The sequence below is a fragment of the Cinclus cinclus genome, chromosome 1 (genome assembly GCF_963662255.1).
Source record: "Cinclus cinclus chromosome 1, bCinCin1.1, whole genome shotgun sequence".
Classification (NCBI taxonomy): domain Eukaryota; kingdom Metazoa; phylum Chordata; class Aves; order Passeriformes; family Cinclidae; genus Cinclus; species Cinclus cinclus.
In genome coordinates, this window is record NC_085046.1 from 92,399,892 (window position 1) to 92,413,880 (window position 13,989).

The 13,989-nt window shown below is 41.6% G+C and overlaps 1 protein-coding gene across 1 annotated transcript in view; it reads right to left on the minus strand.

The window, feature by feature from the left end:
• Positions 1 to 1,804: 1,804 nt before the first annotated feature.
• PARD6G (par-6 family cell polarity regulator gamma) overlaps positions 1,805 to 13,989 on the minus strand; it is a 63,051-nt gene continuing 50,866 nt past the window's right edge. Inside the window, exon 3 of the mRNA XM_062500602.1 lies at positions 1,805 to 2,664. Within this exon, the coding sequence (XP_062356586.1) occupies positions 1,805 to 2,664 (860 nt within the window). The remainder of the gene's footprint in view (positions 2,665 to 13,989) is intronic.

Consider the following 13,989-nt stretch of genomic DNA (forward strand, 5'->3'; position numbering starts at 1 on the left):
TTCATAAAAGTAGTCTTATTTAAGCTGTAACAAATTTTTCTGAATAAGATGGTCTGATTGACTGAAGCATATCCAGCTATTTTTTTTTACTGCACCAATAATCAGCTTTATTTTTTTAAAATGAAAACCTTTGGTAAAGTACAAACACAGTTTTAAGATGAACAGGATCAATGTTCTATTCTTACTGTGCTGGGAAAAATAAGTACAGCTCTATAGCTGCTTTGTTACCTAGAAAAGTTTTAATTAGAGTAAGTGAAAGACTTTTAAAATAAACTCTTAAAGCAAATCTAAAAGAAATAAACTAAGTTCAATGTCCCAAATATATTTAACCATGAGTAGAAGACTGTTTGTTCCACAGGTATTCTAAATTAGCGACAATGAATTAGTCCACACATCCTTTTTCCAGCCATCACAGATTCCAAAACTGAATGCAATTTTTCCAAACCAAGACTCCTGAATTTTCATATTCATAAAATATTTAAGAAATGTCTATTCCACCATATAAAAAAAGCTTCAATGTACTACAAAGTTAAAAACAAAGAGCAAATGACACAAGCTAAAAGTAGAAAAATACATTTAAAAACATTTATATTTTTTTCCTTACACTGATCAAGATATAACAAAATATTTTAGATTAGAACCACTTTCATATAACTCATGGTGTTTCCAGAAGCAGACGGGTACTGACTCGACAGTCACGGGTCACTCACTAGCCACCTGGCCACCCAGCAAAGGTGTGTGATCTTCACAAATATCCCGTATTTTTTTAACTTTCTAGAAGTCCTGTGTAGACATTAAGCTTTATTACTGGAGGAGTCAAAAAAATAACAGAACTATTCTAAGCTAGGCTTGAGAGTCAGTCAGCTCTCCTCCCCTCCATAGGGCAATCCCTTGTCAAGGAAAGACCTTGCAGATTCGGGTTGCCCCGAAGGTACAGCAAAGACTTGTGTCAGCTCTGAGGCTTGCCTACCTAAAAACTCACACGAACCATGATTTTGAAAAAACAGAGATGATGCGGGGATAAAAAAACAAGCAAACAAACAAACAAAACAACAACGACCAAAAAAAGGAGGTATTACCTAATAAATATGGTAAAGAGAATACAAGAAGGCAGCGGCGCTGCCCCCGCCGGCCGGCAGATGGCGCTCATGGCCCGGCAGCCGCGGAAAACGCGCGGGTTTACATGGATATGGATTTCTGTCGTCTCCTTTGGAAAAATGTGTCTGCAGCGTCTCCCGAACGCTGCTACCACCGCAATAGGAAACGGCTGCTTTTACAGAGCTCGTCTGGATTAGACATAACGCTGAGAATACGGTGTAAACAAGTCGGTGGAAGGGCTGTATGTAACAGAAGACGACGGGATGGCTATTAAGAAAGCACTCTCTCAGCTGGTATTAGAAGAAAACCAGGTTCCACTTCAAATAGACATACCTGTTACTATTAAAATCTAATTCATATACATGCATGTATAAATACGTCTACCCATGCTTTCAAACCCGAGTATATAACACTGCCATGGGTAGCCTGTAAGACTGCTTAGGTTTATACCAACTAAAACAAATTTGTGTTCTCACTCCAGGGCTGGGACATAAACCAGGTTGTGCACTCTGGCTTTTTCCTGACAAATTTTGCAGTGCATGACAGTTTTATATCTAACTCCAGATGCCACGTTTCCTAGAACACAGCAATTTTCGGCACCCATGAGGTCTGTGAGAATATCAGCTCCCTGTTTTGTGCACGTGTTGCACGAGTCAATTGTCCCAATTGGCACTTAAGACTGTAAGGAGAATTGCAGAAATTGCTACTAAAGTGTAATGACTGTTCCATCCTCCTCAATACCTCCTCTGGGGATAACCAGACTGTGTCGAGGATCAGTTTTTAAGGAACTGAGCAATTTGTGGATGTTGCCGTTACTTTCTCGGCCAGAGTTGTTGTTGAGCACCAGGTCCCTTTGAAGTCTGTGGCTAAGGCTGCTGCCATTGATTCGAGAGAGGCTACTGGAAGTAAGGCTGTGCAGTTTAGGAATGTGTTGTGGCTCCAGACCACCCTCGATGACAATGTCAGCCTCTTCGTCACTCTCCATTTCATCAGGGTGGAAGTTCTGCAGCACGTGGGATGTAGGCAAGCTATGGTGACTCGCAGTGCTGTCTGTAGATTGGCCAGAGCTACCAGACATCCTACTGCTCCGAATAATATTGTTCCTCTGGTTGGCTGGCTTGACCGTGATAATGAGATTATGGCTGTTGGCAATCATCATGTCTGTGACTTGGTCAAGAGTCTTTCCTGCTACTTCAATACCATTAACTTCCAGGACTTCGTCATTCACAGCCAGCAAGCCTGTGCTCTCTGCCAAGCCACCAGGAACCATCCTGGAGATGAAGATACCAGGTACTTTCTCCAGTCCGTGAGGAGTCACCCTTACGCTGGTGCCATCGCGAATGTAAAATCCCAAGGGTTTCTCACACCCGTGCCGATACAGCCTCACTCTCCTGTGTGTTTCAGGGAGAATGTCCACATCGATTATGGAAGACACTGGTCTAAAATCATGAGGCATGCTAATGTTGATGTGGGGACGCCGGCGGAGGTTGTCATTGCGCAGTGTCACCAGAGCCTTCTTCTTCCTCGACAGCGTATTGGTCCCAAAATTGCTGTAGTCCACTTCATCTGAAAGAGAAACAGCACCAATGAATCAAACAAAATAATTCAATCTGCAGGCCATTTTCCTCCTCCAACTGGTTCAGTGAAGGTATTAATAGTAATACGGAAATCATAATAATATGAAAAAAATAATACTAATATGGGAAAAATCAAATTCTTCCATTTACTCCAATCTTTGTTTCACTTTATGTCCATCAGCACAACATTCAGAATGAATTAATTGTTTACAGTGACTCCCCATACTTCTTCCACGTTTTGGAGAAAAGAGACTTCTGATTCTCAAGTCTTGTTGTCAGCTGTGCAGAAGGCAATTTCTTGCTGCAAGCCTGATACACCATCTTGGACATGAGACTGTATTTTCAGAACTGGACTGTAATTTTACACATACCTCTCACATGGGCAAGGAGCATATACACATTCCTAACCTAAAAGTCTGAACTGGGGAGTATTTTAATACCCAATATACTGCCTTAACTATAGCTACAAACATGAAAGCAAGAGTGCAAGAGAGTAGTTAGATACATTTTCAGCCTAGGATTTTCTAGTAAGGGAGTTTTGTTAATAGGCATCTCTTGGTATATCACTTTCCTCTCTGGAGTGTTTTACTTCGGTTCAGCTGAACCTGACAGCAATAAAAAGTGCTAAGAGTGACAGGCAACAAAAGGTGCTGTGTAAGGAAGCAGCCTGGCAGAAAGAGAAGCAGGTAGAAGGAAACTCCTCTGCTTAGTCTGTATGCTAAGGACCACAGAATGGACATGGATTCACACACACACACACACACACACTCCTGCCTTTGAGAGCAAGATTCACAGGAAAATGTCTTTCTGGGGTCTGCAGTTTAAGGAATTGTTAAAATATTTCAGTCTCTGTAGCAGTTACCTCAGGGGCATGTGAAAAGCAATCACGTTTAATTCACCCAAGTAAACTGAGTTATTCCACGTAAGTTCATGTTGTGCTTTGCATAAAAAAAATACTTAAGACATGAAGTTGTTAGTGTACAAATTGCATCACTGCATCTCACAATAGAAACACTATGAATTTTAAACATGAGCCACACACTAGCTCTAAAGTTATTTCACCAGGAGTTTAAGCATACTTTTCAGATAAACGAAGAGACTTTCAGTTTGTTCTCCTGTTGAAGATGAGAAGTACCATACAAAGTACAATTACAGAACTGCTACTAAGAAAATTGCTTCTCTGACAAATTAACCTTGCATAGCAAAGTTTGAGAGAGTAAGACAATACCTCTACCTGATAAAGGTTGGAGGGGGAAAAAGGGCATTAGTAAAAACAAGCTTATAATTGCATTTTTATGTCTTGCAGGGTTTCATTTTCAAGCCTGCTTTCAAGACATATTATTGACAGAAATGACATCAAGTTACACTAACTAAAGTACACTAAAAAAAGCCAAAACCAGTCAGTAGCAACCTGATCTAACTGAGCCTCCTTGGAGCAGGGTGTTAGACTGGAACGGATCACCTCTGGAGCCCAGCTAATCTAAGTTATGCAGTGATCTTACATAGTCCTTTGGGCTGGAAAAAATAATTCAAAGACTTCAGAAAGACTTCTGCCTTCTCCAACAACTTATTTACACTGGCTGCAGTAACCCTGAGGATATCACACGGCATCTGGAAGGTCATCCTGAAGAAAGTTTCTGTGAAATGAAGATATTCCTTGAACAAATCTGCTGTGTTTAACTTCATATTCACCTCTTCTCTCTCCTCCCAGCTGTACCAGCTGCAAAAGACCTGTTGTGTTATTTACAGTGAGGCATTGGAAGTGCTTAAAACCACCCAAACACAAGAAGCTCCCAGCTGGTTTCTGGAAGGGTATTCACAGCCAAAACAGTGACTGTGGAGGGATGGCACCTTCTCAAGTCCACCTGGTGAACAGTCAGTGCAGTGACTACTCTTTTGAGTACAGTAGCCAATTACTGCAGCCAAAGCCAGGTATTATTCCTCTTCTTCCATCAACAAGATCACCATCTACATTCAGCTGCTTCTGATGGATGATTCCAAAGGTTCACAACAAATATTTTTCTTTGTAAAGTATGGGTGTACAAGAGATATCTTTCATCACCACAGTCTCCAACACTGTGCGCAGCTCACCCCAAAAATTTTTGTGACAGTTCTATGAAAACTTGGGGCTTCAGATCTAGAATCCAAATTCTTCCTAACTTGAAATACAGTGTTGTAGAATAGTCGTGCTGTGCCTTAATGTCCAAGAGAATCTTTATCACAAATTTTCAGCTTAAGATGTCAATTAAAATTACACGTGGGCTTATGCATTTTAGACTGTCTCTAGTACTGGCAAAAAAAACTTAAAACAAAACCCACATTCCTTAAAGACTCAGAAAATTAGGCAGGTCAGCACAGTTCACTGCAGTGAAGATAAAATGAAACACATGCCCTGGTTAGCCATCTATCCCCTGGAAGCACGCGGTAGCTGTTATCTCCCTCTCTCACTGTTAGTACATTAATACTTTAAATTACTTTAGAGCAGACTTGCGAAAGCTTTACCAAATAATAAATCTATGAATATTTGTTGACAAAACTCTTTTCTTTCCCGCAAATTAAAAACAACCTAGAGAGTTAATTCTCACAAGATGCAAGTTTGTGATCATAAAGTAGTCAAGTCACACAAGTATGATGGCCCTCCTAACAGATATAAGTAATTTCTGAAGCACCTCCCTTGAGCTGAACCACCAGCAGGGCACTGGCACAAAAGAAGTGGTTGTTTTGTGCCTGTGACCTCCTCACCTGTGCTCAGCCCACTAACCAGTCTCCCCAGATGATTGTCAGCATTCCTAACCTCTGAACAGCTTCAAAACAACCACCTCCTTTAATAACAAAAAGTCCATCTCACCAGAAAAATGCTAACTTTTTCCTCCAAGCACAAACCAGGAATGAGCAGGGATTACATTACAAGTGATGCAGGTAATGTTACCTTCCTAGGATTTAGTATTACAGGGCTGGACCATGTTAAAAATGAAGTCCATGTCTTGCTGATGACTGGAGTTTTTTTTTTTTATAACAGTGCGAAGCAGTAGTTTCCAACTCTGACTATAAATGGGATCCTATATGAGGAATATGAAATCCTAATTTTAACAGATAAAACTTGTTAAAAGCCATTATGGGTTAGAGAAATGAGAGCTTTTAAGAAAAAAAATAGTTTATTTTCTAGAAAAAAACTGAAGTTCAGAATACATGCTCTTTGACAATACAGGAATTATTACATGACTTGAATTTGAGATAACCTGCTCTCTAGTGGTTACATTTGCTTGAGACATCACCTTAAAATTAAAAAAAAATAAGAATAAACAAAATTCCTGTAGAATGAAATAGCTACACCCTCAAAGTTATTTAGAACCACTACCCTTGCTGTAGGAATAAAGCAAAGTATCTCAAGTTTAACATCACTGGCTGTTGCTTTTGCAGCAAAAAGTCATCAATCCCTACCACAATGAAAATAAAATTTCCTTCTTCACAAGAGAACTGGGAGAAGTTAGCCACCACCATGCACTTTTATCAACCACGGGGTGGTCACACAATGGTGCACTACCCCCTTTCCAGCACTGAGCTGCTCAGGTGGCATAAGTTGGGCTGAAACAGAAACTGTATCGGTGCATAATTTATGATGACACACTTTTAATGAGGGTCAGCAGCTTGTTAGGTTTTGAGTTTCTCACCATACAGGATTTCAAGCAGGAATGCCACTTCAGCTAAAGAAATGGACCTTGAGGCCAGATCTCAGGCAAGACCAGACTGTACCATATGGAACCAGACAGCCAATTTTTCATTTTTCATTTATTGCAATATCAAATTTTGCTTTGCAAAAGGGGTCTGTAGAACTCTGCATGTACACTTGCATGAGAAGTGTCATCAAATGGCACATCTGAACAATGCTTAAAGCAATGAATCTTAGAGGGTGTCATATTTTTCTTATGTCTCAAAGGAGGCCAGAGTTAAATGTTACTTACATACAGGTGACAGAGGGAGAATTAGTCTTTTATGTCTTGAACACGTCCCTCCTTTCTCAGAATATGCCAGATTATATGGATCATTTTAATCTACAAGATGCAGTGCTTTCAGATAAGATAAATTTTAAAAGACTTGGACTGAATTTTATTTGTAATAATAATAATTTGCTTCTGACTGAAAATACTGTTCCTATAAAAAGAGATGAGGAACATAATTTACTACAGCTGGAGAAGAACTCTTGGCCTTTTCAATTCTCTCTTACTTGAATCTGCAACCCAAAGCTACACAAAAAAATACCTCAAACTCTTCTGTAGGCACTGAATAGCCACTCTTTTCCCCAAAAGCTTCAGCTTTCATCACATTTGAAGAAACATTTTCACTATTAATGAGTCACACAAAATCTGAAGTATTTTGGCTGAGTATTTTCTGGTTTTATGTGTTTGGACAGTGGGGTGTTTTTGGGTTTTTTAAAATAGTGTTGTCACTACCTACTTATTCATTGGGACCTTTCTGTTAGAGAAGATACACGTACAGATCTCTTCATGCAGAGATGGAGACTGTGCTCACTTTCTTGGCAGTGGTGATGGTGGTGGTAAAAAAAAAATAAACAGTAAAATCTATAACTTTGAGGTGCTCTTCTGACAATTCTACAGTCAGCCTGTGGCTTGACAGAATACCTTACACCTTCCTAGTGGGCATCATGAATCCTGTAACAGCAGAGCATACTAAAGGGCTATTTATAAGGCTAAGAAAACTGCTTAAAGCATTTGGTTATAGCCAAGAGAGTATTGTGTTTCTGTAATTTACATGAAACAAGAAATTATAGACCTTCTGAAAAAACCACCAGGAGCACCACTCCCACTGCTTGGACAGCTGCTTTTCATAGGAACTGCCTGCCAGATAAAATACCAAACCTTAGCCAGATAAGATTGTATAAACAAGCTGAATTCCACAGAGAAGCAGACTGCCAGGCTCCTATAGGAACAGTTCATTTCAGACTCTACATTTTCAGTGTACATGCACTCATGGCTTATTATTTCCTCTGGGAACTGTGGAACATTAGTTGACAGCTCTGGAAAGTACTTCAAAGACAAAATTACTTCCACTAGGGAGAGCGGCACTTCAGGCAGCTTGGGAAGGAGGCCAATGAGTCATTAATAGTGAAGGGCAACCCTCCATCCAACAGATCTCTATTAGTGAGCATTCAAATTAGCAGCAGTCATAAAGCCACTTTCAAGGGAACATGTCATGTTTAACCCTTCTACCTTTCCTGTGTCCCAGCTACAAAACACTGTCCATGTTTGACAGAAAGTGCAATCACTTTCTATTTTCTCAGAAAGATCAACACCAGAAGCATTTGTGAAAGCAATCAGGCAGCAAATAAGCTGACAGTCTCTCATTTATGACCTGTAAGGCTGACTGCATGCAACGGGATTTAAGAGGAAACAGATACAAAATGAACTATGACATGGGGGAAAGACCAGTGCCAGTACTGCTCATCAAGGAGTATTTAATGGCGGGAAAAAGAAGGTTATCTGAATGCTAACATTGCATTGTATGTGTTGCAGGAATATTAAAAAAGAATCCAGCCATTCTGCTGCCAGCAACCTCTGGGTGAACCAAACAAAAAAAACCCCCACACTGTAGGTAAAGTAGCTGTAGCTGCTATTCTGTCAAAAATCAAGTAATGTATCCCACACATGCACAGACCCACACACAGATATTCCCTCCTCTCTCTCCCCTCCTATCACTTTATCAGAAGAAACTGGACATCATTTCATCACCCTTTAGAAGACCACCTAAATGTTATAGTTTATCATTAACATTCAACAGGACTTTTGAAGCAGGAACTGTGCCCAATAAACTGCAGTTTTCCAAAAAGCAACCTTCTTTCTCCAGTGATTTAGTCAGAACTGGAGAGATAAATTTGCTTTCCTGCTTAGGAAGTGATCATTAGTAGGTTAGGATTAAAATCAAACACAGATGTATAATATAAATGTATCTCTACTTCCAACGTGTTTGCAATAAACTTGCAATATCCTACATTATTTCAAGAAGGTAAATGTTATTTTGTTCTTTGTTTTAGCATGTTACAGCACTCAAAACTAGAATTGTATTCATCTCAGTCTCTTTACAGTGTCAGACATGTATTAAAAATATTTTTAAGCTGCTTGCCTTGAGGATGGAGACAATCAATTACTTGGGACTTCAGCCTGCACTACTGCTGTGGCCTCCTGCACTTCTCCCTGCTTGTCATCAGAGGCCACTGTTCCCTTGCTGAACCTCATCCTTTCCCAGCAGGAGGCCCCTGTCTTGGACTCCCAGCCCCGCTTCAATGGAGCAGAAGCACGACCTGCATGTTTGCCCCACGAAAGAAGTGAGCCTTTGGAAAAGACAGGTGCAAATAAAAGTGAGCACCCAGGCACATAACTCCCAAAGTTATCCTTATCCTCAGAAATATTAAAACCCACCTCTCCAAACTGCCCCATAAGCCAACTACAGGACTCCAAATTTTACAGTGGAAGTGCAGATAGCGATTACCAGGATTGTCAGGGTTTTCTTCCTCTAAGTTTGGTATGTGACTTCTCTTCTATCCTAAAACATGACAAAACCAGCCTTTCTCCCATTGTTGCTTTCCACAAACCACATTCTGCCAAGATTACATTATTGCAGCACTAGAAAATTGCGGGGTTTGAGCTTTGGCTTCACTGCTGGGTTTTTTAAAGTATTAGTTAATCTTTCCCACTTCCTGCAGGAGGTCAGTCGGAAGTTGGGAGAAGTCATGTTTCTGCTGCACTTCTCAGATTTCAATCATTATTACATTCATCTCAGGTCACAGGTGCTGCCTGGGAGGTTTTGATGGTGAGATGGCTTCCCAGGACAGTGAGGACACCCAGCAGCAGCACTGGATCTGTGACGCATGGAGAGAGCAACAGCATCACCTGTAAACAGCTCTCCTGCTGGCCTGGCCACAGGAGTCTATTACCACGTGTCCAACAATTCCCAGCAACCACCCACAACTGTGTTCACTCAGCTGATGGTACCAAAATGGGAGAGTTAGCAATCCTATTCAAAGATATTGGGGGGGGATGGGGAGGGAGAGAGTTCACCCTCAAAACCACCCTCTCCAACCGATAATTTCATACAATCTATTCAGCAAGTCATTACATATTTAAAGATTTAAAGTTATTAAAAAGCAACCATTAATTATTCTACTTCAACCACTCCATTTTTCACCTGCAAACACTGTCCTATTCATTCAGATCAGATAATTGAGGGGAGCACCATTTGCTCCCCCAAACAGGCACTAAAGGAATCATTTCTTCCAACAGAAAATCTGTGCATGCTATGCAAAACAAAATGAGACACAAAACTGCAAAAGCTCTTATGAGCCAGTGCAGATACAATCAAAATCTCATTTATGACACAAAAAGTGATACATTTTTTCAGGTGAAGATTGAATATAACAGTTTCTCAACTGGTAGTAGAAAATATTACTTCTTGCACAAGTCTTAAGCGTGGAAGGCACAAAATGTTTACAGATTGAGCCAAAGAGCAAATTCAGGAGAATATAATTCTATTTTTCATAGCTGCAATATTTGGAAAAATCACAAGTAATAATAATAACAAAGAAAACACCTCAGGATCACATGAATTCAGAATACAAATTTTATACCTCTGAAAAGAAACCAAATTTTTGTCTCATACTAGTCTCAGGAGAAGCTTCAAATGTAGCTTGGAAAGGCAGCACAAAAAAAAAAGGTGATTTACTTGCATGACAAGACTATTTACAGAGCCATAGGTGAAAGGAAAATATTTTCAAGGGCTGCAGTACTGAACCTGATCAGAACCATCATCCTCCAGGCAAAAAATATTAAAACACAGTCTTTTCATTTTCCTCTGTTCAGAGGTAATTTGCTCAGCATCAAAGATCATTTAAACAGCCAGCAGAAGTGAGGCATGCCAGGAAGGCAGGACTTCTATTACCCAGCTAACACAGCTTGTGGCTCACCTGAGGGAACCCTAATCCAGTGTGGTACTTCACACTCCCTTCTGCTACTTTCTGCCACTTACAGACACCTTCCCTGCCAGGTCCTCTCCTCCACTCTAGGGTGATCCTCCCTCCATAGCTAAAAGCAAAACTGATACCGATCAAGATTATTTTATTACCCTGTGCTCAGCTAACTGCTAATCATGTTTCTCTAGCATGCAAGCAGTTTTTTTTCTTGGAAGGAAAAGACATCCCAGAACTGGGAGCACTTATTCAAAGGTGGCAATAGAGACACTCAATTGCTGCAAACATTAAATCTGTGACATACAAGGATACTATTAAAAAGACTCTTTTCTGTTCTGAAGTCATTCTCTCACTCATTCTTCTGCTGAGTAACACCTTATTCACCCCAAGCTAGTTCAGACAGGCAAGCTAGGAAGTGCCTTTTTCCTTATTCTTCTAAATTCCCAGTAAAAATATTTTTTTAAAAAAAATCACCAAACTCTGGAGAAGTTCATATTTAATGAAAATATAAGACTTAAATAAATAAATGTCAGTCTCTTCCACACTCTTTATCCCAGCGTGTTCTGAAGCTGCTGCCAGATTTTCTCAGAGAAAATATGTGGTTTTATGTGGTTAAACCTTTTTCTAAGGTTGTGTTTTCTCTGTTCAAAAAAGGACACAATAATGTTTTGATAGCTTCACTGTTGTGGTGTGATAATACCACATACATCCTGCAAAGGTGGGGGGGGGGGGGGGAACATTTCCAGCGCTTCACAAAGCACTTTTCTGGTTCCTGTGTCCAACCCAGTGGATTGTAAATGAAGTCCAGATTCTGCCTCTTATCATGGAATTAAAAAGGCTTCAAAACAAGCGTGGCATAAGAAATTAATTACAACACTTGTCTTTCAAGTCACGACCTCTGGGAGCCTCCCAGACTTCGCTGGCTGGAGTCAGGTTAGTCACAAGATGAACAGCGGCGATGGCCGGCCCCGACGGCCGCGGCCCCGACAGGACGCCCCGGGCCCTATGGCGCTGGCAGCCTCCTGTGGCCTCCCGGATGCACCGGGATGCCCTCCTGGCTCGTGGGAATCCCAGACAGCTTATCTCCGGTGTGCTGCTGGGGCAGGAACAGGCGGCACTGCTCCTGCAGAGACATGTTTTCCAGCCCCCCGTTCCCCAGGCTGGAGCAGGCCGGGGCAGGCAGGAGCAGGCCCGCGGGCAGGAGGAGAAGGAGCGGCACCGAGCCCTGGCAGAAGCAGGTCTGAGCCAGCTGCCATCCACGCCGAGGAGTCCGGCCGGCGTCCCAGATGGAGATGATGGCACTGAGAAAGGAGCATCAGCGAGGGAAGCAAAATCGTGGGTCCCCAAGTGGTGGAGGACAAGGGAGGAGCAACTTCAAAGCACTGCTGGCACAAAGCAGAAAAGTTGCAAGCACCTACTATATAAATATATTTAATGTTCGGTTTTCTAATGCAGAGGAGAAACAAGGTCAAGAGCCCAGTCTATTACAATTCAAACTGCATCTGTAACACTTCCCAAGTTGTCAGCACCCTTCCCCCTTCAGAGGACATGGCTGCTCACCTCACAAATGGAAATCATCTTCTTCCCAGTTATAAACAAAGCAAAAGCCAGGAAGCCCTCTTTCCTGAGGACAGGTTGTAAAGCAGTAAAAGTTTTACCGGCAAAGTCAGAATTTTCCTGAATGATCACGCAAAGGAGACTTTTCTCTGGAGCTCAGTCGCACCTGCAGTGGCCCAGCCATGTGCCAGGCAGTGCAGAGCCGATCTGCTCTACAGAGGCTGGGAAAAACTTCCTACCTGGGAAACGGGAAAAATGCCAACCCCATCCCTAGTGCACAGCTGACCCCAGCTGAACACTGCTACTGGTGAACCCTGAGCCCTTGCCCACAAGCTAAGGAAGGGATGGAGAAAAGCCAGTCTGAGGAGGACTGCCTGTGTTTGCCCCATGGAAAGCCTCTCTATAGAGCCAAGGACACATTGGCCATCTTGATGGAGGGAGAGGCTCTGCCATACTATTTTTTTTTCCTAGTACAACAGCACATATTTGAAGAAGAAAGCTTTATCTCACAGGCTCTCAGTGTGGTATTTATCATAATCCCTGTGGTCTTCACACTCGTATGCATTTTTGGCACATTACTATGTGGCTCCCATAACCCGGCTGCAGTGGTGGCTCTTACCTGGGCTACAGCAGCACATCACTTCCTCGTTTCCTTTGCTATCTTAACACCATGAATCAAGAGGGTTACAGCAATGTCCCCACCCCTGTTCCTCAAAACAGAAATGAAGCCTTGTCTATTATACAAGAACTATGGCTCCCACTGCTTAAAACAAAATCAACTTGTTACTCTTAATGTTAGATTAGCAATAACCTTTCCTGGCCGTCATCAGAAAGTGAGAGACCCTTAACTCTCATCCCCAATTCTGTCAGTAAAAACTACATGTTTTACTTAGAAGTAGCTTAAAGGATCATGGTGATTCAGGCAGAAGGATCAACTGTGTAGAGTTACCAGCTAAGTGATTTCTGTAACACTTTTATAATGCTATGTTCCTTTCTCCATCACTGGCTACAGCTCCATACCCAATTACGTACACAAAGTAACTAAAGGCTGCAGCTTGGGCAAACTTTGCAGCTGAGGAGACTCCCCAAGATCTGCTGACACTCACAGCACCTGCATGCTTGAGGGGCTTATTCCACAGTTGACCACTATCTGGACTGTGAAGTTTCTCTTTTCCTAGAACATTAAGCACTGATCTACAAAACTGAAGGAAAAAAAAATAGGGGGGGGAAAGAAAATCCCAAGTGCACCACCTATGTCTATACTGCTTAAAACCTGGCTTCTTTCTTCCAACTTTTGAGATATTCCATCATTATGTGAGTGTGGTAAGCTCGTGGCTGGTGCACTTTTTCCTTTAAAAAATGCTTCTTCCTTTGAGCACATGATACAAACAAGGGAGTGGCAGACAGGAAGTGATTATTCAGAAATTAGAGAATTAGATCAGGTTCCACGATATCAGAACAAAATATGACACATGGCAAGTGAAGCTGACATTTACTGGCTCAAATGTAGGAAAACTTTTCTTTATTTACTAAATATAATTCAGACCTCGTGCAAGCATTTTGCCCCCTTATTGAGTATCAGTGATGACAGCTGTGAGCATCAACATGTCTCCTCGGGCACCAGTTACCCCATGTATTTCACCAGCAAAGTTATACCAAACACAGAAATACAGACCTACACTTCTACCCAAACAAGTTTTTTTTTTTGAATGAAAGCATAACTCTGCCAGAAGCAGAAGCAAATGATGGCACTTCTGCTGATGGTTTGACTGGCACAGC